The 27,998-nt window shown below is 36.2% G+C and overlaps 2 protein-coding genes across 4 annotated transcripts; both read right to left on the reverse strand.

The window, feature by feature from the left end:
* Nucleotides 1-2,842: 2,842 nt before the first annotated feature.
* LOC135608817 (classical arabinogalactan protein 4-like) lies at nucleotides 2,843-3,361 on the reverse strand. Its single transcript, XM_065101864.1, has one exon. The coding sequence runs from the start codon at nucleotides 3,359-3,361 to the stop codon at nucleotides 2,843-2,845; it is 519 nt and encodes a 172-aa protein (XP_064957936.1).
* Nucleotides 3,362-4,353: 992 nt separating this feature from the next.
* Nucleotides 4,354-27,959, reverse strand: LOC135611070 (ATP-dependent DNA helicase SRS2-like protein At4g25120). Of its 3 annotated transcripts, none has more exons than XM_065106362.1 (31): nucleotides 27,702-27,959; nucleotides 27,185-27,605; nucleotides 27,066-27,107; nucleotides 26,796-26,959; nucleotides 24,786-24,984; nucleotides 23,599-23,655; nucleotides 23,407-23,512; nucleotides 23,183-23,316; nucleotides 22,973-23,047; nucleotides 22,727-22,852; nucleotides 22,494-22,625; nucleotides 22,339-22,422; nucleotides 20,238-20,351; nucleotides 19,118-19,218; nucleotides 18,243-18,309; nucleotides 17,407-17,457; nucleotides 14,803-14,880; nucleotides 13,975-14,178; nucleotides 13,850-13,888; nucleotides 12,052-12,120; nucleotides 11,876-11,962; nucleotides 11,719-11,775; nucleotides 10,145-10,314; nucleotides 9,944-10,037; nucleotides 8,867-8,917; nucleotides 6,903-6,965; nucleotides 6,745-6,804; nucleotides 5,506-5,568; nucleotides 5,179-5,318; nucleotides 4,999-5,103; nucleotides 4,354-4,491 (listed from the first exon to the last, which is right to left on the reverse strand). In XM_065106362.1, the coding sequence occupies exons 1-29, from the start codon at nucleotides 27,827-27,829 to the stop codon at nucleotides 5,229-5,231; spliced, it is 3,126 nt and encodes a 1,041-aa protein (XP_064962434.1). In that variant the 5' UTR covers nucleotides 27,830-27,959; the 3' UTR covers nucleotides 4,354-4,491; nucleotides 4,999-5,103; nucleotides 5,179-5,228. The 3 variants fall into 3 exon arrangements, with proteins under 3 accessions (XP_064962434.1, XP_064962432.1, XP_064962433.1); XM_065106360.1 differs by having other exon boundaries at nucleotides 9,944-10,040; XM_065106361.1 differs by lacking the exon at nucleotides 4,999-5,103 and having other exon boundaries at nucleotides 4,358-4,491; nucleotides 9,944-10,040.
* Between the last annotated feature and the right edge of the window lie 39 nt (nucleotides 27,960-27,998).

Raw genomic sequence — 27,998 nt, forward strand, 5'->3', positions numbered from 1 at the left:
TATTAATGTGATGAGGATCCCAATTATCATATTTTTAATTAAGATTACCTAAGGCATTCGGTACCTATGCGATATACGTTCGCAACGTAAATCTACATTAAAAAAAAGGGTTAAAAAGGTGAACATATGGGTAATTTAAGATGACTAACTTTTTATATTGCTAGGTCATCACCTAGAAATCAACTCGTGACACATGAGAATGATATAGTATTAAGCTATTTTTTCCTTTGTATAGCACCACATGGCTCGAAATATTTTTGAGTTTTACATGATAAAAAAAGAAAATAAAAACACTGACAACAAACAAAAATGGGACTGATTATTATGTTTTTTACCTTATAAAAGTTGTCCTAAAGAAAACAACAACAAAAATAAGAACCGAAAGACAAGTGATGAATATCTTATCTTCATTGTTCTATGATGTTCTCTCGCATTTATTTCTTTGATGCCCTTGTCAACGTCTTCTTATATGCTAAAGATTGATCGTCTATAACCATCATATACTTCTCAACTTTTATCGAGTCATCGATTTTGATCCATCCACTTTGGTGCAACTCGCCACTGAGCTGAATAAGTTGTAGAAGTTGGGTGAGTTGGATCACTTGATGCTGAGTTGGATGACTTGTTTTCAAACCCATCGAAGGTGTTATCCTACCAAAGCTTGATCATTGCTGGTTGTACTTCGTAGGGCTATGTTGCAAAATTTGAAGAGTCTATGGCTTTCGCCCATAAAGTTTGTCCCTCACATTTCCTCCATTTGAAGAGATTTTTAGTTGATGTAGAGCTCTACTACGTATGTGAGGAGAGTTAGATTACTTGGAATGGATCCACTTAAATTCCTCGATTCGTACTCCTTGGCCTTTAGTTGATCACTTGACTTTGCCCACTCTTCGCCATTGCACTTTTGCAATATGAGAAGTCTTGCTCAAACCTGAGCTAGGTTTCACTATTGGAGAGTGCTTGTTTGGTGGCTTTGGTTGCACCATTTGGATCGTCCATGTCGTATGTTGTAATGTCTTACCTCTACTAATCAGTTGTTTCTACACATCTTATGAGTTAGGAAGTATTTTCCTTGTAATCTTTTGCTAATTAGACTACTATAGGGTCCTTGCTAACTCTGGTTCTTCTTCACCTTTTCGCTTGGTATTCATAATCATTGTTTGATTTTGTCCCTTCGAAAGTATCTAGCTACCCACTAGTGAAAATAAGCTATAGATCACTTCGTTATCCAATAACTTGTTTGAGAGGTCCTAGAGATTCTTCCATTCTGGAAATGATATACAATGTATATGATCGATTGGATTTTCGATTCCTTCACTGAGTTTGAATTGCCATTCCACCTTCTGCTTTCGTGAAAATGACTTTAGCAATTGAGATCCTGGCACACCGGCATATTCTTCAAGTGTATCCATCTTTAGCAATGGACCCTTAACCCTTCCTTGTTGAGGCCTTCTAACTCCAATTGCATCATTGTGGGATTTGTCAGGTCTTTTTACTTCGATTCTTTCCTCACTTGTATAGCTGAGAGTATGTATGTATTGGGTGGCTCATTTGTCCGTACATTAAAATTGAGACATCACACACTTGTTATTAACTTTCAAATCCTGGAAATCTCGAGTAAAATTCAAAACCATGGTATCCTCCTAATCTTCAACTCTCAACAATAACAACCACTTGCATGGATGAAGGAGGCATCCATTAATTTCTATCCTTTATATCACAATTCTAGAATTTATATATATCATTTTAAACTCCTGGTAATTACTTCATTAAGTTTTATCAAGCTTCAAGTGATATATTTACAATGTGTAAGTAACAAAAGAATTAGGTTATCGTGTACGAGGAGAAAACCAGCATCTCCCATCCATTCCATGTCACCCGAGCAATCCCTCCTCCATCTCAAGGTCTTTGCTATCTGCACAATCCCAAAGAAAAGTATTATTAGGTCTACATCTGCTACATTAGAGTTTAGCATCGTTCCTAACTCGCGAGAAGCACGACAACGTTCACACACAAGTTGGTGGGTGGTGGGGGGGAAGAAAGCAGAGGATGGATGAGAATTCCTCTTCACCTGCGCACTCTTCATTCACGTCCTTCCTGTGACAAGAAAACGTGCCCCTGCAGCTTCCATGCCACAGGCCACAAAAGCTGCTTTTGGCCGTGCTTTCCCGACCCTCACGCCTTGTTGTAAAGATGCCTTTACTGCTTTTAATTTGACAGCCAGGAAAGATGAACGCCACATCCACCTTTCACGAGGAGGCAGGCGATCCTCCCTTCCTCCCCGCGTCCTTTCCATGGACCCCTTCGTCCATCTCTTTCATGTAGCAGCAGCTCACGATCGTTTTTCCTTGTTGTTTTCGACCCGAAGGAGACAGCAAATTAACATGCTGTTTAATTCCATGTGATCTGTCGCTGACATGAATCTTTCCAGCCATGCATGGACTCGATGAATGAGATCTGCATGCCGGAATGGACAGTAATCTGTAACTTGATCTTGGCCTAACTTGACCTCGTCACTGTGGTTACTCGTTCAGTCTGTGGTGATACATTGAAGTGAATGTGAGCCTGGAAGAAGACCTCCACCATGAGATTTAAGGCGCCATTCTCATGGAGTATATTGAGTTCATTGACTATGCTTTGAGGCGCTTTGTCTCTCACTTCAAGATCATAAAGACAGGAAGACCTCTGATATGATTGCATCCACGAAATCACACAGGAGATGAAGAACGAGGAAGAATGAAATGTAGATAATAGTTATTACACCAAATAATACATAGAATCCATGAACTCAATCAAAGCACAAAAATCGATGGCACCAACGTCAAACGGCACTCTCTAGTCTCTACATAAGCAACGCGACTCCTCCAAGCAACGCGACGACTCCCATGCTGACCCCATGCACGTAAGCCCCGGAACCGCCGTCGGCAGGAGTCGACGTAGTCGGCGCCGGCGCTGGCGCAGAGGGCGTGGTGGGACTAGGAGACGGCGACGACGAGGGCGACTTCGTCGCGGGAGCCGGCGAAGGGGTCGTCGGCGTGGAAGGAGTAGGAGCTGCCGTGGGAGAGACAGGTGCAGGGGGCGGCGACGCCGTGGGGACCATGGCCGGGGGTGGAGTGGCGACGGGAGGAGGGGTGGCGGGAGGCGGAGTGGCGACTGGAGGAGGGGTGGCGGGAGGCGGAGTGGCGACTGGAGGAGGGGTGGCGGGAGGCGGAGTGGCGACTGGAGGAGGGGCGGCGGCGGGAGGAGGGGACGAGGCGGGTGGAGGGGTGGCGGTGGGGGACGAAGCCGGGGACTGGGCGATGCAGGTGGCGAGGAGGGCGAAGGAGATGGCTAGAGCCAGAGCGGGCGCACGGGAAGCCATTGCTCGCCCCTCTTCTCTCTCTCTCTCTCTCTCTCTCTCTCTCTCTCACTGCCTCTGAGTGGGCTACTGGCGAGAGGAAGAGCCGTAGAGAAGGCGTGCTTGTGATTTTGGTCGATGAGAGGCAAGAGTGGGGAGGTTTGGTGATAATATAGGGCGGAACAGTGGAGAGAGAAAGATAGGCCAGCAAAGCTTGGAGAGGAAGGACGCTGCAATAGCTGTAAGGATTTCTGGTGGTGCCTTCAACAGCATGTCTCGCTCCCTCACCACCTCCAGCCTTTTTATGCATTAAAAACCCCATGTGTCCGGTCTCTCTCTCTCCCCATCACGACGGTATTGTTTCCAGATCCGATGAGCCTACGAGGCGATCGAGTGTTTGGCGTTCGGTGGAAGGAAACTTGTCACGTCAAACCTATTTGTTAACTTGCCATCTTGTGAAACAACCAGGCACAAGATTACAACAAGTTGCTGTCACCAGCAACTCCAGTTCACGGCAATTTGGCCGCAAGGGAAGCAAACTATCTCCACATATCTTATCTTTGCAATGGCAAACAAAGACTAGTTTCCAAACCCAACCACTCTGGAAAATACTAAGCTGACCTAACTGGCCATATCACTCTGAACTGGAAACATCTGTGACGCTTCCTTTTTGCTTGTTATGAGCTGCTGATGGCGCTCTCTAACAGGAGGAAGAAAAATGTGGCGTTGCTTGAGAAAAGTGTTATGGCGAAATGATGATTGCATCTTTTATTGCAAGCAAAGCAAAGGTTCACATCCCCACCACAACACCATGACGGGAGCAAAGATATCTTCACCAACTGGGCTATCTTCCTAGCCCATAAATTTTGGCACTGTTAAAGGAATCTCTGGTTTATAAGCTTCATCACACTTGCAGAAGATGGCAATGACCGAGCCTCCCACCTTAACTTACTTTGATGGTTTATTTCCCAGTTTCTGTAGACATTAGATCTTTGAGTCTCTGCTGGTTTCTTCGGGTTGGTCATGAAGTCAGCACGCCACCAGATCGACCAAGACCTTCTACTGGAGGGCGTCCAACGAATGGTGGTGGTGTGCTCCTCTGCTCCTCTCCGCGGTTGCAAGTTCGAAGCAATTCCATATGATGCCATGTCATCCTGGAAGAACGAGGCAAGAGCATTCCCAAATTAGCCATATAATACAGCCGATTTAATTCACAGGATGATAGAATTTACAATGAAAATGCTATTTCAACCACAACCAGATCCTGTAATCCACATTCTCAGCATCTAGTTTTGTTTGTGGAAGGAAACAAAAATACAAACCGAGGACACGAAAGGAATCTTTAGGTAAAAATGCAGACAAAAATTACGCTCAACTTGGGGTATCTTCATGCATGTAAAGACTGATATAGTATAAAAATATCTATTTAGGAAAATTCATTATACAACACATATGACAAAATCAACAGCTGCATGGACTTAATAGGTAGAAGCAGCATCACCGACCAAAATATAAAGATATTGACATCCTCAACATTAATCAACCAGAGTTCTAAATACTCTGGTTCAAAAGTTCATCAACCCACAAGAGTATATAAAATATAAATAATATGCTTAAGAACGGAAAGAATAGCTTTATAAATTCGAGAAATGAGAACCCACCATAAATCTATTTCGTCCGGGAATACCGGTTAAATTAGTCCATACAAACACCATAAAAGAAGCCTGTTACATTTTTCTTGTTGAATTGACTAGCTGGATCATCTCCTGCATTAAGCTGGACGTGACGAACAGCAACCATGTTGGTTTAATTTGTTGCACTATAAGTAATTTATGCTTTACCTTTTTTTCTGTTTAGGCTTCACCTTACAAACTTCAAAGAATGCAGCCTTTCACAAGGACCTATACTGTTCGATCAAACGTGATGCATGAAGACGTGAAGTAGGATTAATTGTGCATCCCAGATTCTGCAGATAAGAGATCTGCATGGGAGAAGAGAACGACATATTAGTTGGCTAAAGAGTCATATTTACATATCAAAAGGGAAAAAGAATGTAAGGAACTTGAGGTCATGAAAATTGAATTGCTAATAGTAAATCTTTCAATCTATCCCGTGACAAACAAAAATTCATCAGCAAACAAGATATCTTATAAAACAGAAGTCATAACCTGTTTAGATGTAGCTTTGGATGATCCCATAGAGTTCTCGATTCTTTGTTTTTGGAAATGTTCCTGATAGCAAATTGATGCCAGTTATTATCTCAAATAAAATCTTGGAATTTTTATTGCTTTGGAAACCAGTTTAGAAGCTTCCTCTGTTGATAGACTTTAATAGATAACCAAAAGAATAACAAGATATATAAAGTAATGTACAAAATTATTTTCATAGAGCCGTAATTAGCATAAAAATGACAAAATTTGTGTGCTATGTGCAATCACGCATGAGAGTCTCAATTAGGGTAATTTCTTTGCTAATGATAATAGAAGCTAGATAAATAAATTTTGACTATTCCACAACTCTACAAGTTTTAAGAGAGCACCAGAGTAAAACACAACACAATGCCATATCACAAAAGAATTTAAGACATCATAGGATTCATAGTTTATCTAAAATCTTAGTGGCCTCAATTTGATATGTTTTGGATAATATATTCCATTTATTTACCATAATATTATCTTTATACAATATGATAATTATTTTTTATAAAAATTATAAAATAGTCATAACGATATATTGCACAGTATTATTTTCATTTTTATTTTTGGGAGTTTCTTAACTTTTACATTTTAGTTTCATATGTTCTTTTTAAGGACTGATACCTTACAAAAATAAGAGATAAGAGAATCCCCTAGCAAAACTATTTTTGTGATCAAATATTTGGTTTTAACTTATTCTAGGGTTTTGCATTTTAAAGTTTTTTATAATTTATAATTCTTAAATTATTTTCTTGGATCAATCTGATCATGTTAGTCCAATCCAAACAATCCTACTGATTCCATAGTATCATCTCATCCAATCTCAATTCTCATTCATTTGTTAACAACATCCATACGGTGTGGAAAGTGAATGAATATGCATGTTCATTCAAAATAAAGAAAAGGGTAAAGATCATGCTGCTTTTTCCCAGATTATCACTATTTTTTATTGAGCATGCATTACAAACTGGAAATCTCAAGAAACACCTCAAAATCGGTTTGCAGCTTTAGCCACAACTGCAACCAAAGCCTCCTGTTGACAGGATACAAGCAAGACAGTATCTTCATGTAGCAAATGCAGAGGAAAAGCAATCAAGCATTTGCTATAGTCCCAAAGAACCATATGAACACTTAATATGAATGCATAGGTGTTCATGGACCAATATAACCGGATAGACAATAATCTGTTCTGCAGTATTCATGCATACTGACCTGTTTTTCTCTATTTAAATGTGCACGTAGCCCAACAGGTATTTGTTCCCACTTAATAACCTGAAAAAAAAGAGAGAGACAATTATCATGGACTTCTATTTTAAATCTTTCGTCAATATTTTGAAAGCAAAAGTGAATTAATCTTGGCAAAAACTTACATATTGAGCATATTGGAGTGTTTCATCACCCTTCAAGCAAGATTTGAGAATTCGCATAACATCCTGGAAAATAAAAGCAATTAATGGAAGACAGCAAGAATAAATATAACTAAAAGCAATTCCAGAGTCCAACATGGGTAGAAACAACAGCTTCTTGTTGTTGTAGTGTAGCAACATATAATAGTTCCAACAGGGATATTAGCTTTTTTTCGGCTGATACTTCGTAAATTCTACTGTATATAAAATTTGAACACAAGAGATATGTTCACACACAAATCTATTTATCTACATGGACTACCAATCCATCTGCCAGCCAACCATCCAATAAGTTTTGTATGAAAGCTTCATATGTTTCTGTTTGTTTTGAAATTCATTTTCTCACCATTAAACCAGAAACTTTCTTTTTTTTATCTCAATTAATTTACCTAATTAAAGGCTGCATAACAAATGATTTCTATCAATTGCAAAACTAATCAGTTCACATAGTCTGTGAAAACCTCAGAGCCCTTGACATTCAACTCAATATTATAAATCAGTAAATCTTGTAATGATTTTGAATTCTGAACTTAACTAAGCATATGCTTTTTCACAAATCTCAATGACAACAAAAGATCCATATAGTTGACCCCAAATAATTGAGACTTACGGTTTTATCGTTTTTGTAGTAAATCCTATAATGGGCATTCTTTAGGCATAACTTGCAGTATTGATACCACAGTCGGATGTTCTCAAAATCTGGTTGATCAACTCTATTTTCAGCCGGACAGTGAAGTCGAAGCTTTTATAGAAACGCTTGTCATCTATGGCTCCCATCAACCATGTTAGATCTAGTTTACTCAATGCTTCTTTTGCAAACTCATTTTATATTATAAGTAGAAAAAATAATTAAAACATGAATATTCAGCTAGCAAAATTGTAATGTCAAAATTCCTTAATCTTCATTCTTTCATCAATACACAATCAGTTGCATTATTTAATGGCAAAATTGCATATATAAACATGTATATCCCTCCAAATTTAGTGACTTTCATATTTATTCCTCCAAATCTAAGTTCAGTATATAAGTTGTCACAAAACCGAACTTGTATGGATGACCTTACAAATAACATACATTGATTTAATGAATATAGTAACATCAATGCACTTCCCAAGCCCCATTTTGAAGGTATAAACTTTATGGACATTTAGGTATTTCATATTTTTAATATTATTTCATTCAGACTACCTGATAACCATGGCTAATTTTGATCAAATTAATTTTTTGGATAAATGTTAACAAGAAGGGTATATCTAGAGGATCTTTATATTAAATTTGTCATGGCAATTATGCAATAAAAAAAGTTATGAAGATAAATATGCAAGATAAGATTTAATTAATACATCCCAGGGTACTTTACAATAAACAGGCATCAAACAAAAAAAGCCATGCAGCATGGATGAAAGCTTTGAGATGAATGCTGGAAACAAGAAAGATGCAAGACAATGGTGCTATGAAATTAATAACTTAAACAACTAAAAGGTGACAGGAAAACAGAAATTTGAGATAAACATTTCAAAAAACTAAAGGATACTGGAGATCTGTTATTTTAAATATAATGGCAAAGCAAATAAATAGGCACTGAGGACCAGCAAAAAGGCACACTAAGTGGATTCTTACATGTTTCTAAATTAGTCAAAAGGCAAAAAACAGCAGACTATCTTTTTAGAGTACACCAAAAATTGAAGAAAACAAGTATATGACTCTGCTACAGAAAATGCCATCTTCCTGAAACTCCAATGTGTAAACTTGGAACAACAGAAACAGCACGTGAGTTATAGGCTGACAGAGGTAAAAAAGCAACCAAACACTAAATATCATGTGCATGATGGGCACCATTCAGAGAAACATCATAGGACAGAAGAAGGTGGTACAAGCAACAACAATCAGACATACGGATATCTGGGCATAGAGAATAAAATTAAACCTTGTGTTTGTATGTCTTGTTCCTTAAGCGTTCATCAACGACAAAACCAATCTGTGATCACAAGAAAAAGAGAGATAGAGAGAGAAAGAGTGTCAACAAACTTTGCATGATACTGATTTGCTGTAATTATGCCCTCCATGATAACAAGTAAACAATCACTAAGGTAACATTTTGTAAAGCCAGTAACACAAGGTGTGGATAAAATTTGCATTATAAAGTAGAGATAGATGATATCAGATGATTGACAGTTATGGTACTTTAATACTATAATTATTTAGTATCAATCATGCCATAGTGTCGAAGAGTAGCTCAGGCCAATTTCTGGCACATATTACTTGTTTTGCATAAATTTTTCAAAGAAAAACAAGCATATATTGTTGCAGATTTAATTTACTTGTTACAGCCTTCATAATCAGATTGGGCCCAAGGGCCAAATGTATTTTTCTTTTAGGAGGTTCAAATGCACGAGCTTGTTGCCAATGAGGGATCAGTAACTTAAAAAAAAGAGTGTTCTGACGAAGAAAAGAATCGATGCCTGCTATAATTTATTCCATTGCCCTCTTTTTCTGTTCTATCATTTTCGTTCTTCTTTCCGTATCATTTCTCCACCTCACTTCTATTATCTCTAAAATTTTCCATGGCAAGATTTAACTACCAAGATCAGTATCCATAGCAGAATTCTGTCAAGGGACAATGGAAAACATATATATTGAATATCCTTGAACATGATATTTATTGGTATTGGTACAATGGCAATAAGGATAACCAAACAATATGGCATGTACTGATCTTCACCAAACCAGCATCTCAATTCAACTTATGAAGTATTCTAGTTTATTAAGTTGCATTGCATCTATGCTTTTTCTTCTTCCAAAGTTGATTTGCTGTTAAGTTGCAGTCTGGTAAATGTGAATTTAATTTTGTGACTACTATCAACAATTTACTTTTCTAGGACATGAATTATTTCCAGGAGATTCTGAAATTATAACATAAAACCTTCTCAACTTTACCCCAGAACAAACTATAACGAGTAGAATAAAAAGGTGTAGAAGTCAGGAAAAATACTCCAAAAAGCACCTTGTCAAGCAACCGGTTTGGATGATGAAATGCAGGTCTTTTTGCCCATTGATGGAATAAACTAGAGACAATGGATCTCTCTTCCAAGTTGAACCTGCTAATGATATTATTAGCAGTATGAAAAGTCCATTCACAAGAATGATACGGTAATTATTAGAAAATATGCTAACTATAAAAAAAACATGATTAAATTATAAGTACCTCTTCAGAAATTGGTTGCCAAGGCATATCTCAGAGAATCCTTCAACACTTTCTGAAATATCATCAGGAGTCCTACCATTTTCATGAATTGTTTCATGTGAAATTTCGTATCCCAATGAATTAGAAATGTTTCTACTAGAAATTGCCAGGTCTTTGGAGATTGCCTCACCCTAAAAAATCGAGCAAAACAAATGAAAATGGCTTTTAAGAAGTTATAAGTATTAAACTAATAAGAATATTATTTAACTCAAAAATCAGTCAACAGTTAAAAGATCAGAAAGAGAACAAATTGTTTAGGTACAAACTTAGTTGCACTTATATAAAGTTCTTTTTGCTACACAAGTAAAATGAAAACCAATGTTCAATTGAAATGGAACCACTTCAAACCAAAGTGAGTTGCAGAATAACAAATTGTTAGTAACAGCTGGATTTAACCATAACCAGGCTAGACTGACACTTAACGACCCATAGCACTTGTTGGCATCCAACCACAGGACATTGACATGCATTACCGCAATGACCCGGCTTGATGAGAAACTGGCCTATTATCTTCGTTTAGTCCAAACCATTAGCCAAAATGCTAAAGTTGAAGTTGATAGCAATATACCTTTCAAACCCATAAGTCAACCTCAATCTTGTCTAAGGATTAAAATATCGTACTATACCGAAGTTTCGAGATTTGCTCGGTACAATACGATACTGTATATACCGAGAGGTATATTTCGGTATACTGCTCGGTACATATATATACATACATACATATAATAATATATACATACATATATATACATACATATATATATATATATATATAAGGAAAAAAAATATGCGACGTCACCTCTCTTCTCCCCACGCGAGGCGACGTCACACATATATATATACACAAATACACACTGCCCGGTATGGACGGTATTATTCGAAATTGAAGACCTTGGTCTTGTCCACTTTCGATATGGGATTAATCAGGGTGTTACAATCTCCCCCGCTTAAGGGCTTGAAATCAAACCATAGTATGATACATGTTAGGCATAGCCTAGTGGTGGCTCCATACTGTCACGTGTTCTTTGACCTTGTCCACAAGTAGTCCTTTCCTACTTGTGCCCTCACCATGCCCTAATACTATTTCGACTTTGATACCAATTGCCACGACCCAGCCTAATTAAATAATTGGCATGTTAACTTCGCTAAGCCAAAATCATTGACCAAAATACTTAAGCTACAGTTGATAATAATACGTCAATCAGGCCCTTATAAGTCAATCTTAATTCTATCTACTTCCAACGTGGGACTAATCAAGATGTTGTAATTACAACACAATGGTATAGCCATTCTTATAACTGGACATGATAAATAGTTGTATTCAGTAATTATAACTTTTGTCAAGAATTTCAAGTATTCAAAATCATCCTGAGAATGAGGTGAAACAACAAAAGAAAATAACGAGATTCCAATATAAAAGAACATGAAGTTTTATTCAAGGAAAAGATAATAAAACAAAATTATAAAAATACTAGAATGCAAGCATAATGTCAAAGCAACATCATAAGTGTGAAACTGTCAACTGAAGAATGCACCTGTATCTCAAGAAGGTGGCCTGGAATTTCTTTGAGGAATCGTGAAGGTTGCAACAACTGAAAATGACAAGTGAAACATCAGCAGACCTACAACTTAGGGAATATGATATTACAATACAATATATCTATATGATATTACAATGCAATATATCATTACCTGCCAGTTGGAATCCATAATGATGTACACAACATACAACTTCTTCCTAGCACGAGTCATTGCAACATATAGAAGCCTTCGTTCCTCCTATTATATTTCATAAAGCATGCAGAGCAATGAACAGAGTGGTGTACAATGAAGAAGCAGCCAAAAGAACTTTATATTTGTAGGCTCACCTCAAGAGTGGTCCCACCATGGACAATGCCATTATACTCATGAAGCAAAGGAATCTCATTGTCATTTGCCTAAAGTCAATGAGTTGTCAAATTGAGGAATGCATGTAGAATGTGATAAACAAAATATAAACTTGGCAAGGAACATGATATAAAAGAAAAAAGCCTGGGTATCAAAGAATTTCTAAACATCAACAATTATGACCATTCACATATCTTGGTGCAGATATGCACGAATCAAGCAGCTTCGGAAATTAAGTATATAAATTTACTGGAAGTAGCATGTTTGATGCTCTAAACCGTGACTCGAGTGGGTGAAAAGAAAGGAGAGAACTACAACCATTTGACTATTGGTCATTTTCACCAGTCTGAAAACAGAACAGCACAGTGCCTAACAACAATTAGTCATCAGCACAAAATAAGGTCAATCATAATAGGCATGAGACACACAAGGTCAAACAGTCATTCATACATAATTTCTTTGTCATTTTCAACTTTACTAAGATAGTATTTTTGGTTTTGGGTAATTACATAAACAACAATGAACAAACTATCTACATAATTTTGATGCCTTCCAATTTGGCAACTCTGTGACTAGCCTTCTAGTCATGACTTCACTGAACAACCTACAAGGTACACACAAGGATGGGTTAGAATGCAAATCCATTGCACAATAAAATTAAAGCAACAAAGGTACTTGAGTGAGGTTTTGATTATATTATAAACCAATTTCATGTATCACACCTCCAGCATGCAAGAAATTTGATAATCAGAGATCATACCGCCTCAGATGGTATGAAAAATGTCAAGAGTACCAGATACTTGCCTCTGGGTATTATAACTGATTTTCTTTGTAAAGTATTTTATCCTAGGAAGACAAAAAAAAATTACTACAGTTTTTTAAATGTAATCGTTTTGGCTAAAAAGCAAGAATAAATTCCATTAACAGGAGACCTTTATGCACAAATAACCAAATAGTGCTTTTAAGGTTAACAGCTTCAACTTCTAAGAACATCAAATGAACAGAACTGCAATAAATTCCAAGGTTCTCAATTTCGGTCCATGCCGGTAGAGTACGTACCAAGGCATACCGGCAGTACATCGGGGTGCACCATCCGGTATGCCTCGGTAACTGTCGGATTTCGACCGTTACCACCTGGTACAAATCCCATATCGCCTGATATAGAGACAAAATATTGGTACCGCCTAGTAGAGGATGGTCCACATACCGGTATCCTCTTATATCAGTACGTACCACCCGTACCGAGCGGTGCACATCGAAATTGAGAACCCTGATAAGTTCTACCACGAAATATGCATTTTTCTTGTTAATAATACAAATAAACAAACATTAGCATTAGAAGTTTCAAGCAATACAGGTACATTAATGTATAGCTTTTCAGAGGTTGCATGTAGTTAAAATGCTTATTGCAGGACTTTACATGCCACACCATATTTTGGTTGTGCACTGCAAGCAAACAAAAGATACATTTTCCCAAGCCATCAAACTATAAGAATATTAAATATAGTCTCCAACTCTTACTTTTCTTAAGTTACACAATTAACAAGCCAAAAAAACTCAGTGACACTTCCTGCAACAAAACTTACAAATATATGTGTATGTGAGACACGTGTGTGGCAGTCACTCAATAAAAAAGCACAGTCAAAGTTCTAGTAATCTGAAACCAACTAAAGCAACTGATACAAAATATATTGGTATAAATTGACATAACATGAATGAAAAACTTTAAAGATAAATGAAAATGGTAATTGTATCAAAATTGCTCATGTGGTAACATACCTTCACAATGAAAACTACATCCCATTCTAGACCTTTTGACTGAAGAAGAGAAAAGTATGTTCAGTTGCATGCTTATCATTACAACAATGAGCAGAAAATGATATTGTTGGTTACAGAAAAAGAACCTGATGAATAGTAGTCAAAGTTACTGAGTTTTTATTTTCTTGCCTTCGGAAGCGAAAGTTTTCAGTTTCCCTCATGGTTATGAAGTCAATAAAGGACTTCAGAATGCTCCCACAACCTTCTTCTTTACTCAATTTTTGAACGCCTTTGTTAGTGAAATGCATGGACAAGAAATCCGACACATCATCCATTAAATACTGAACTACCTGCATATGTACAAAAAGACAGTTAAGAATATGATGTAAATTCTGGGTTGTGCAAGTATATTGCAGTCCAGTTTGGTTATCAATTTATCAGCTTTTTTTGGATCTTCACATTCTACAGGGTTGGCATATTTCAAGGTCATAGACTCAAAGTTCATAGCCATGTTTGAGCATTTTGTTAAACAGTAAACTAACAACAAAGACATAGAAGCATATGTGCAGCCCTCTACATTCAGTCCAGCCAAAAGAAAATACTTTCATCCATCTTGGTGCCACCAATATTTGATGATCATGATGGGAACAAAAAATAGTTGTCACTGGAAAAGAAAACATTTGAAGATTTCTCTGTTCAGTTTCTTGCATAAAATGGTATGCATAATAGCCTGTCAGCAAGAATTGAAGTGGTCAGCACAGCAGATTATGTGAAATATCACAATGCACCACCAAAATGCACAGTAGTGCAACATCCAAACAGTGGCATCCACATATCCAACAAAGTTTTATACTTTATAGAAAGGGTAAAAGCTTGACCCCGAGGCAAAAAGGATGAGAATGCTGAGCTATAGCCATTATTTTTATGTACTCATAAAATGTAAAGTAAGTGACTAGCATGTAGCATTGGCATACAGATCTTAGATCATTGTCCTCATTCAGCAACTTCCCTCCTTCTACATCGACTACAGCACGTTTTTCAAGAAGATATTTCTGCAAACGTAAGGATAAGAAGATAGTCAGCAGAAACATAGAGACAATTTGCAACCTGGATAACATATTCTATAAGCATGTTTCCATGGGTTTGTATATGTGCTTATTTATAAAGTACCCATATAATTAAATTAGAAAACAAATCATCAAACAACAAAATCAATGTAGAAATTTTAGTTTGCCAAGCAGGAATCAGTAACTGGAACAAAGATCCAATTGATGATGACAAATGTTTTAGTGAATTACCCCTGGTTAATGCCCAACTAAGGTAAGCAGATATTATCAATATCATAGTCAAAGGGTCAAGATATTCTAAAATATACAATGCAATAATGTGTTGTGCCAAAAAAATGTTTCATGTTCAAGCTACATGGAATCATGCACTAAGCTCCAAAGAGAAATCATCAACAAACGCTTTGAAGAAAAGAATGAAATCAGTACAATAATAGAAACAACAGGGATTTCATGAGGCGCTAGATGGATAAAAAGAAATTTATCATATCAAGATGACCATTGAATTTTTTTCATAGCCTGAATTTTTTTTCATTATATTTTGATGTATGCATTTGTCAAGATTTGGTCATAACCTCAAAGAATATTCTCAATCCAACAAGTTATGAAAATAGAGAACTTCCTACAAATGTCAGTTTGATATCTCACTCCAAAATTTCACTGTCTTGCTCACACTTATTATTTTTCATGTCAAGTAATGGAGTAAACCTGAAGGATACACTTCTTTATCCACAGTGTCACCCTTTTTTAAGAAATGAGCTAAACCTGGCACATTATGTATCCAAATCCAATACAATCTTGTAACATTTGACCTATTAATTTCTTCTTTTAACATACAAGTTCCACTGCTTGCATATACAACATTTCTATGACTAACATCATTCTGAATATTTCAAATCTCAATCTGAAATATGTTTTGTTGCTGAGTTAGAGACACTACGAGCAACATACTCTCATAATGCCTATTGAGAAAAAATTGTCAAGTAAGAAGATATAACAAATAACCTCCCCATAAATAGAAAGGCTCAAAGCAAAGATGCAGCCAAAATTAACAAATGAACATGGATAAACTGCAGAATGGTTCACACTTCACAATCTTAACAAGCAAAGAGTTTGTACAAAAAGACAAAAAAATTGCATTGGTCTGCGCTAATTTACCTAAAATAAAAAGTCTGAACTACAAATATTGGCAAAATTTTACATGTATCAACACAAAATAAAATCAGCAAAAGAATGTTTAGCAAGTATTTAAATGCTGGTGCATATAATGCAAAGAGGTCACCGCACCCATTACAAGTTCCTATTGATCAGTTGTACAGAAGGTATTAGATTCTATCACACAATAACTGCTTGTGTGAAGCCATATCAAACAAAACCAAATCAGATTGTTGAATTGGTACAAAGAAATACCTCCAATAACTTCTCCATGATCTATTCTTGTTCTCTTTGATTTGTAGTCATTTATCTCTTCTTTTCTGACTAATCTTTGTTAAATTTACATTAATATAGTTAAAGACATGACTTCTTAATTTATAATTTAAGTCAAGCCAAAATAACCAACCAGAATATAATAAATCATGTTTTTAAAAAGAATCCAGATCTTGCAGCAGCTGAAAGTGTTCAAACTTTGTGGCTTTAAAAGTTAAGGTATTTATAATGTTTCTTAAAAAACCATTTTTATCCAAAACAATCCAACCCCCAAGTGTTGGGAGTTCTTATCACATTATTTGCATTCTTCAACAAGTACCATTTCAGCATAAGCAACACTAGTTATAAAGGCAAACAAGTCACATGATCAATTTAGGTACTAAATAATTGTCTTGTACAGTTTCTAGTCTTATCAACATAAACTGAAATTAATTTATACCTACTTGCTTCACAAGTGGACTTAAGCATCTCTCCCAATTAAGTTCATGTGTTGCTTTCTACTCTAGCAACCACATTTCACCCGTGGCATATTTGTTCACATCCTTCCAGTTATCTCTCTTACATCTCCAGATTAAAAAGAACAACCTAAAAAAGGAGACCCCTGAAAAAATCAACCTTACCATGGCAAACAAGTCCTATCCATATTATAGTTAGATATTTTACATTAATGGTTATATAGACAATATCCAAAAATTTCTGTCTGAAAAAGGAGACCCCTGAAAAAATCAACCTTACCATTGCACCACACATTCATGTCTGAAATCCTTGTTCCAGAATGATAAAGATTTGTACGACAATTTTCCAAATACAGTGAAAAGCTTCAACTTGATAACCTAACAATCATTCTATCTTTTGTATCGTAGTGACACTATCCAGATCATATTTGATATACAAATTACAGAGGTACATAGAATCACTGCTAAAAATTATAAAATGCAATCTACAAGCACAGGACAAGAAGTTGCTTAGATCTCTCTTCCAAATTAAATGAACATCAAATTCTTTTCAACATTAGATGAGGGAAAAATAAATTCAGGGCAAAATAGAACCTAAGTTCTTTGTTTGGACATAGAACTTATACTGAACCTGAGGTAACATATTTGCTGCAGAAGTGATGACCATTGAAATTGATGGTTCCTAACAAAATCAACAGAAAACAGAACTTCTAAGTTAAAATTGTATTGAGTCATATAATTATCTTATATAATAATTTTAAGGATATAAAAATTTAGATGATAAAACAAGCTACCACTAGTTCTCTTTAGATTTCCCAATTAAATGAGAAAGAATGTACTCAAAGAAATAGATAAAATAAGAACTTGTATGCACAGCAGATGTAAAGATCACTACCTTTTGTTATTGCATAAACTTAAAGAAACATCCTAGACTATAATGCAAAAAAAAGGGGTACATTCATTTTAAAGCATAAATGAGATGGAAAACCATAAAATTATATGCCAATGAAGCAAAATAAGTCAATAGAAAGATGTGTGTCATCACAAAAATATTTGTTAACAATCTTATGTAAAATGCAAGTGTGATGTGTACTGAAGTAAATAAGCTAAATGTTACAATTAGGATAAACATACAATAAAGTTGAACCAATGTTTTTTGCTAACAATACAAAATTTTAAAATACACATTATAAGCATCTCAATTATAAGCAAATTTCTCATATATGAATATCTTATCATTTATCAATTTAAACAGCTAATTCCTGAACCTCCCACTTAATAACTTACAAAATTCAATTGGTATAGCGTTTATGTGGAGAAACATAACACTCATATGAAATACGTATTCATCATAACATCACTAATTTTGACCTTATGTCAGATCATGACAGGTTTATAGTAGTCATACTGAAAAAAAAAAGTCGTACGGAAATTTAATTCAGCAACTGAGGCAAGACCATCACTTACTCTTCTTACAAGTTTGGATAGCATATCTAATGCAGACAAGACTTTCCGTCCTTGAGTAAGCTGAGACCTATTAGTGAGTTATAGAAATTCACATATACAAAAGTATTAACATAAATAGAAACATTCACATAACACAAGTCATGACAGTCTCGACTTTCCTGTGGCTTTCCGAAGATGAAGAAATGATAGTAGTAGAAATTATATGCAAGCCATAAATTAATTTAAATAACAGGTACAAAAAATTCATATGTAGTTTCACCATATTTTTATAAAGTATAATTAATTACCAAAGAGATCATTACTATTGATAAGATTCTTTACCACAAGATCAGAGAAGATGAGCATTGTTTGGTGTTGTAGCTCTGTGGGTTACGAACATGATGGTTATGTCAACAGAACAAGGCTACTTAATACAATTAATAAATCATTTTCTTATTGAAAGAAACTTTTTTCTAGTAGATATAGATGGGAAAATAAAATATATTGAAAGCAGGATCAAACGAGACGAATCCCACTATCAATCATACCAAAAGTCTAAAGTGAGGATTCCAAGTTACAAGCCTATGAGTAGTCTTACCTTAATATCAATTATCAAATTGTGAAGCCCTTCAAAAGACAAACTCAGCCTTACAAAAAATTAATGTTCTCGGTTAAAATCCAATAAATTTAGTTTTCTTTTCAATACCAATGGTATCCAATACTCATTGGACAAGCAGCAGCATAAGAGTTAGAATGAAGTTAAGAGATTCTAGAGTACAGGAGTCAGTGGAACTTTACTAGAAAATAGCATATGGTGATAACTATTGCATGCCATACTTCAAATATACACATGCTGTCTGTTTAGATACCAAATAAAAGTTTCTTGAACAACAAACCTTTTGAAGGTACCCGAAACCTTTGCATGAAAGATGTCGTTTGCAGCTGTTTGGAAGCTACATTTCCTTGCTGAGGAAATCCTTTCAACATAATCAACAACCTGTAAGCCACAACAATAGTCATCAGCCGATGACTTTTTGAACTAACAATGCGAACGAAATACAAATTTAAAATTGGGATCCAACTTGGATTGGTTGAAAAACAAACCAAATCTGACCAAATTGTTGTCCCAAGTCCCAACTCTACCCAAAACCCATCTAATTGCACAAAAAATTCTCTCAACCATAACCAAACCATTCAAGTCAATTATGCATCATGTCATAGTTAGATATATGTATGTTGAGATGTCATACCTACCAAAACCATGTCAGCTATATATGGACCCATGCAAACAATGTGCATGTACACATTGCATATCTCAGACACAATGCAGCTTGGTGGGTGCATGCAGAACAGCAGAACAGCTGTGTCTATGGTCAAATCTCCATAATTTAGGACACTGACAAATATTAAAAAAATTCATCTTTGCACTTGGGGCAATGTCGCAGCTAGTGAGGTTATAACAAAGGCAAGGCAATTGCTGGATCAAATATAAAAACTTCAATAAAATAATTTTTAAATATGTAACATACAAGTAATATCAAATAAAATCAAACTTTTCAAAGGAACCAAAATATTTCATGTTTTAAGAGAGACAAATTTCAAAGTGTTTGTGGGATGCGTACAGAAACATGGCCCAATATAACACATGAAGGAGTGAACCTTACATCCAAAACAAAATGTCACTAAATTTTCATCCATTCCAATCAACGCAAAATTAATATATTCATCATATATTGAAACATATACTTATATCTAAAGAACATTATATGATATTAAAATCAAATTAAAATACAACCGCATCTTTTATTTTCCCTAGTATTTTAAAGACTTGAAAAAATCAGCCTTCATCATAGCCTGGCAAATGCTCCGAAGTCTTAATGTCTTGAAATTTTTGTGACATGTAACACTATAATCAGGTCAGATTGGAAGGATGGAACCACCAAGTTGCAGCCAGATTGGAGAATTAGAGTGCCTTAAGAGTTAAGACGGTCATAGATGAGAAGCAAAAATGAGCACCATTTTCTTTTCTTCTTTATCACCAGGTAAAAGTGCCTTGAAGGCTTGGCGAAATGGACCATCATCACAGTCAGGAAATGTGGTTCTGAGTATTGCCATAATAGCCTTTATTACCTGTGATATACAAAGCATTTTGTCAACTCAAATTGCAGTGCTATGAAAAATTCTACTATTAAAGCATAAAAGCAATTCGGTGCATCACCTTCAAAGGAACCTATAAAGCAGAAGGTTAAATTTTAATTGATCAATGATGATACTGAACAATCTATTTCAGAGGAAGAAAGCTTGACAAGATGAGATGTCATTGCAGTATAACCAGGAAACACAAGACTTGTTCACAACAAATTACAGACCTCACATGGCTGACATAATCCCTTGGTTTCTGATTGGAACCATATATATGTCATGTGAATGCAATGATTTCTTATTCAAGTTTCCACTAACAGCATTTGTCTGCTACATGCTCTAACTAGGTGACATTTTAGATACCACTTAAATGTATCAAAAAGCTTGAGAGTAATTATTGCCTTGAGAAACTGTCTCATGTATTACAAGAAGATCATACAGACATGCAAAACAAAAGGCAAACATCACAAGCCCTTACAAGTTGCTACATGAAGACTGCATACTGATGTTTTAGTTGAAACCACAAAATTAAAGAACTTACAGCTGAAATCAGTAAAGGTCCTAGTGAAATAACTTGTGGGATAGCCCAGTCCACGAGGCTGCCACAAATACATGGCCTAGGGAGGGTCAACAGGCACCATCTTCCCTTTGTAAGCCAAAAGGTAGTTTCCATGTCAAACTCAGGTCACCCAACCCATAAAGCAGGAACCTCACCATAGGACCAAGGCTCACCCTATCTTATGTTTCACCAAAAATAAACTGAAATTCCAAATAAATTTCAGATTGGACCAAAGTATCAACAAAAGAACTACGATATAAAAGATAAACTATTATTTAGTTAGCACTGTAATTAATCAGAAATTGGACCTGATGTAAACCTGATATAGAGACAAAGTTAAACTGTCAAACAGATCAAAGTTAAAACTAACAAATATGGCCTACCACAGAGGAGAGAAAAGATTAATAATGGTTTTTAAAAAGTCATGAATAGGGTGTTAGAGAGAGAGAAAGGCCAATCAAAAACTCTTTTAAGTAGCAAAAACTGCTCAAAGAAGATATTTGACTGGAATCTAGTTTCTAGTAGACAATTACAAAAATAAGAAAACTAAATAAAGTCGATATGAGAAAGTCTACTTCAATCAAATTTTTGCTAAAACAATTCCAAAATTAATGATTGACTAACATAAGGAAACCTGATATTGAGCAACCATGATGTTATATCCACAAATGCATGACACTACATGAAGCATAGGCAATCTTTACCCCTAAAACATCGTCACAACTGTTGCTTGATTGTATAAACATAGCAAGAGTAAAATCAAACTGGCATTTATTTCTATAGAAAAAACCTGGGTTCAAAGGCATATTCACTCCAAATCAAAATATAAAGTGCTCCAAGAGCAACAACAGATTGCAGCCTTAGCTAGCTCTAATTCCACGTAATGTTGTGAATTTAAGAGTTGCTCATTTATAACAGACCAGTTCCTAATCAAATTAGAGCCACAATGGACATTGTCAATCATCATGCTGTTATGTAAAATTTATCTGAAGTACCTCTAGGGGTGCAGAAGGTCAACCCTTAGCATTTTATAAAAAAATTCTAATTGTAGAGTGATATTCAGCATAATTAATGTAACCAGCTAGATTAGCTTGTAGTTAATCAGAACTTCAGAAAACCAGCATCCTCAAGCCAGGCTATAAATATAAAAAATGCATATCATGCCTATACAAAGAGAAGTTTATTAGATGGAGAAATCACGATTCATAAAACAACCCAAAAGTAGGGCAAGTTTAAAGGACAGTAAGGTACTCGAGAAAAACATTCTTTGATCACTTTCCTGCAATATATCTCATGATGGGACAAGCAATTACCAGATGCAAAACAAGTGCCACATAAACCAAGGCACAACCAACACAGGCTAGATAGAAAGCATTAAAAGGCAACAACATTGGGAATTGGAGGACAAGCATAAACCTTTTTCCGATAAAAGGCCACCCCATGAGAATTAAAGGGTATTTTCCTGTTGCGAAAGCACATCTGAAATGCTCTACCAGAAACCTGCATGAGACAGAATAACAGATGCAATTAAAAGGAACAAATTTAAGATGTAATGTCACACAAATACTTACTTGTCTCCGATAAAGTATTGCAACATTGCCAAAGGAACAGTCAGCATTCTGGCCATCTGATGCAATTTCTAAAATTTTATCAGCAACAAAAGCACATTGTGCCTCTTCATTGTGGCATTCCATAACAATAATCTGTATATTGTTAAGAAGCACAATTAAAACAGTAGATGATTATGAGCTTTGTGTAAGGAGAAGAGATTTATAAAGTCTTCAGATAACTTTGATAGGGGTACCTTGCTCCCAGTGGAATTATCAGTCTCAACTTGCTTAATATGGCAACGTTTATTGTTATTCAGTATAACAGCTGATGCTGCCTCAACTATGCACCGGGTAGATCGGTAATTCTTGTTTAATCTAATCTGCAATTATTTATAGCAGAAATGCAGAGTTAAGAGCTTGAGATATATGTCAAATTCTAGTGCTCATTATAAAGAAGTTGAAAGTTGAAACTTAGAGGAAATATTCAGCCAATCAAGGACCTCTCTGTGAGTGGGAAAATCTTTCCGGAAGGAGTCAAAACCACAAACATCAGCACCATTGAAACTGAATATAGACTGAAATTTCAGAAATGTGAAGCAATATAAGTATCTGGCTTTAGCGGATCATAACTTTTAGAATAGAGGAAAAAAGCAACTGCATCAAAGAGAGAGGAGAAACAGTTAAAGAAAATGAAATTAACAACTGCACACCTGATCTTCATCACCTACAATCGTCACACGATTATGAGAAGCTAGAATTCTTAAAAGATGATACTGCATCGAACTTGTATCTTGAAACTCATCTATAACTATGGCCTTCCAAGTGTTCAAGCACTCATTGTACACTAGATATTTAAAAGAATAAGTTAATTGCGACAAATAAAATCAGCCTTAAGAATGACCGGATGACATAAAGAGAGAATGCTGATAATAACCTTCAGGAAAATCAGTGAGTAGCTTTACAGAAGAGCTAATAAAATCATGATAGTCCAAAGCATTGCAAGAGGTAAGAATTTCATCATAGTGTCTGAGGATCATAGCCTGGTCCAGATCAAACAGGATAAGATGAACCATTACTATCATAATTGGTATGAATAGTTGTTCAACGGGAAAGGTCACTAGCTTACTCCAATTTCATCACCAATCTTATCACATTCTTCAGTTGCTCTGCCAGAAGCCTTAGCCTGCCAATAGAACATATATGTGGGTATGCATTGCACAATGTAAATGCACTGACATATGCTTTGAAAGTGTTCTTTGCAGTCTGCCTCTGAAAATGCTTCACAACCAAATTTCACACTATGAAATTGGTACATTCAACAGGCCAAAAAGCATAAGATATTTGTAATGTTGTGTGATATATTTTTAACAAATGGTGACATATATGCAACAACAATTCAACACAGCATGGTTCACGAGAAAGCAAGCTTCTGAAAACACAGTCACTGTTCACATTAAAAGAAATGCCTTATCGACATTCATCTTAACAGCTTCAGACCAGGACTTGATGCCTTAATATACTAAGCAGTACAATCCAAGGAACCATATGTGCTGCATGGCTCAGGCTGATTTGGCTATTTATTATGCTTGTACATATGAAGCCATCACAATACAAAATAAAACACTGGCCATCGGATGCACACTTGGGATGCACCAACCTAATCCTACCTGGCAGGCTGGCACCACATTTGAAAGTGGCAATAATTGCTTGCAGTAACCAATTGAAAGCTAATTGCTAAGCCATAGTATATCGAGCATGTCAATCATGTACAACAATTAAGTTCCATTGCATGTCAGAGTTTGTACCCACAAAATATTTCCTAAGTAAAAGGGATGTACAATTTAGAACTTAATAAAACAAAAATGAACTAGGCTTCATAGTAGATAAATTACTCAAGGCCAACGTATACAGTCAATATATGAATCAACCTAACAATCAACAACACAATATCAAATAATTACACAAGAAACCTACTGCAATTGCATACTTATAATGCCCCTATTCACTACTTAGTTTCTTTTTTCAGATTTATAAGTTAAACTATAGTAGTCTGGAAAGAACATAAATTAAGTTCATAAAAATCCAGAAAGTGACAAAAACACTAAATTCAGAGAGTTTGTAAAAGAGAACTAACAAAGTTCATAAGCGAAGAAGGCAATTGATCAGGCTTCATTTTCAAAAGTTTTTTAGCCAATCTAGAGTCCATCCATCTAATAACAACATTAAGACAAATTCTGTAGCAACATAGTAAGTGAAACATGATTTTTCCATATTAAAAATTAAAAAATCAATTATAAGATACTAAAAGTGTACCTGTGTAACAAACTTTAGCCACTTTTTTGACTTTTCCTTTAAAGATTTGGCAATATCAGTACTAGGAAGATCTTCAAACTTCTGAACTGTAGTTTCTTGTGCACTGTTTTGATCATTCTCCATTATACGCAAGGCCTCAATAACAGCCCGCCTTTGTTGCCCTGGTCCATATATTAAGAACTCAGGGGTGCGGCCCAACCTATGATACATCATACATCAGACAGGAGAAAAAGTGTAAACATTGAAGCATCACTATTCAGTATTTCCTGTAATGCAATAATTGGTCCAAAAATATAATAGGAAAAGAAAATTTTTAACAACATCCGGAATAGAATTGTTATATTATTGCCTAAATCAAGTAGTTCTATGTGTTGTGGCTCAACTAAGAGCCTAGGTAGATCATTTTGGCAACATTGGTAGCAAAAGAACTCCCTTTTGAGGTCTCTTCAAGTTAGTGCAGATAAATTGTTTAAAAGTTTATAGCACATAAAATGCAGAAAACATATCATTCTTCATCAAATCTCAAGCTAGTTTTAGTCAGATGCTTACAATCAAAGAATGTAATCCATACATAAAACTAGAAGCTAGTATATTTATTATATATTCAGTGGATTGTAGGAAATACTAATCAGCAACAATTCAACAAAAATGTGCATAACTATGCTTGTTGATTGAGCTCATAGCAGTGGACTGTTTGGGCTCTACACCATTTACAACCATGAATGTAATTATAAATCTGGACCTTCATCTTCCCATGCATAAGGTTCCAAGAAATTTAAGGATGAGTTGAATTAGGAGTCGAATAAGTACATTTCAGAAGTGGATACATGTGCATTGATACCCTTCCCTACCCAAGATTAAATACTTGGTTGTTAATATAAACTTCTTTACCGAAAGAACAGAAATTGATAATCATGTACAAACTTCAAGGTTGACTTTTATTAAAACTTATGAAAGAATAATTAGTATTAACTAATTACTCAAAGGGATAATTAGATATTATCCCCTGTAATTAACTATCTTTAACATCTCGATCCCTATACTTTCAAAAGTTACATTATGATCCCTATACTTATGAAAGTGAAATATTTAAACATGTTTCTCCTCACGTCGTCGACTCAACTGACGGAAATATCATAAGGTTTACTACTGAGCACATGCTGACCCTATCTCACTTTAGTTTATTACTAAGCACATGCAGTATTTCTATCAGTAGCATCAACGATATGAGGGGAAACGAGATTAAATGTTTTACTTTCGTAAGTATAGGAATCCCAATGTAACCTTTGAAAGTATAAGGACTAAGATGCTAAAAGTAGCTAATTACAAGAATTTATATGTAATTAGCCCTTACTTAGAAGATAGAACAAAATGGATGACAAGGTTCTCGTTATAACACAAAATAGAAACAAAGACTATTTAAATGAAATAGAAATATGATTTTAAGATTTAAAAGATTTAAATACTAATTGTTAGATTTATCATTGCATTTTATTGACAAGCAAATATGTCCTCTTATAAAATATTGTGTATTAAAAAACACAACATAGGATGCAAAAATACAAACCATACACAAGCATGTACATATAAATGCAAATGCATATAAACCACAATTATTTCTAGATGAAAGGTGTTTATATGTTCCTTTGAAAGAGGAAGTTTTTGAATTCATCTAAACCGTAGGAGTCTTTTGTGACTAAAGCCTCATCATAAATATAAAATGTGACTTTTTCTTTTTCAAATAAAAAAACTTGGAACAATATCTCCAATCTACAAAAACATTAGAGTAATCAATGTTGCCTGTCCTTCACCCAGTGCCAAACCCCACTTATCAGTAAATTAGATACAAAGTAAGGCTACACACTTTGTATCAGATACAAAGAAAGGCTTAGCAATGTTCCAGTATCAGATACAGGAAACAAGCACACTATCCTCAAAATCAAGATCGATGACAGCATTCTTCACAAGATAAAGGCATTTATTTCTACAATTAGAAATGGAGCTACACACTTTTCTGCATGTCTCCTGCAGAGCTGCAAACAAAACGAGTGGAACGTGCTAATTTCAAGGTCTGTTGCGACCTCTTTTCCAGCCACTGCTCGTATCCGATCCCTCATCTCCGATGCAGCAGCAGTGGTGAATGTCATTGCAAGAATGTTCGAAGGGCCAATCCCCTAGAGAACACAGAGAGTTTTCCAATAGCAAACAAAGCAAATGTATGTGTTGAAAAATATCGTACCAAATCCATCTAAACAATTGTCAGTGTTAGAGTCAATATACCTCTTTGAGCAGTGTCAACACCCGCCCAACCATTGTTGACGTCTGAATAATCACATCCATAAAAATTGTGAGGAAGAAAAAAGTGTACGTGCGAAATGGTTGAGGGCGAAGAAAGACACCTTTCCACTTCCAGGTCCTGCTACGATCATCAACGGGACAGAGACGTCGCTGCAAGCCGCTTCCCTCTGTGCATGGTTAAGGGATTTCAAATAATCCCAGTACTTGTGCTGCTGCATGGGCCAATCGCCGGCATCCCTATTGAGACTTCCCTGCAGGTCCAAATCCAACTCCTCGCAGCTATCCACCACACGCCTCCAGGAAGCTTTCCCGTTCTCCTCGCTCGGCCTCTCCTTCTTGGCCGTGGACCTCTCTTCGCAGAGGGCGTCTACGTCCCGCAGGAAAGCCTCATCGAAATCCTCGTCGATCACGCTGCTAGACGGAGAAACGATCGAACCTCGATGACAACTCCGAGGTGTGGGGTTCATCGGGGGCGTCGAACACCCATTCTTGATCTCGGATAGCGGAACCCTTCGAGGACACCTGAGGAAGACGAAGAGGGGAAAATAGATACGTCAGCGGGCGAATCAAGGAAAACGGGGCAGAACAAAACCAGATCAAAGGGAGGGCGTCGAGGACTTGGAGGAGGGAGGAGGAAAGAGCGCGTCGCTGGATCGCTTGCAAGCGAGGAGGAAGAAGGGTTTGGTCGCGCGGAAGGTGTGGGGGATTCGGCTGCCGCGCTCGTAGTTCTCCTCGAACCCCTCCATCTCCCGGAACGGCGACCGAGATGAGAGGAGAAATCGGAGGCGGTGGTGGTCGCTACTAGTGAGGGGGAGGGAGTCGTTTGAAGGAGGCTTGGATTGGTCAAAGGGCGGGACTGTGGAATTCCAAATCAGATCTTTCTTGGGTTCAACTCAGCCCGGCCTGACGGGCCGG

The sequence above is a fragment of the Musa acuminata genome, chromosome BXJ2-4 (genome assembly GCF_036884655.1).
Source record: "Musa acuminata AAA Group cultivar baxijiao chromosome BXJ2-4, Cavendish_Baxijiao_AAA, whole genome shotgun sequence".
NCBI lineage: Eukaryota > Viridiplantae > Streptophyta > Magnoliopsida > Zingiberales > Musaceae > Musa > Musa acuminata.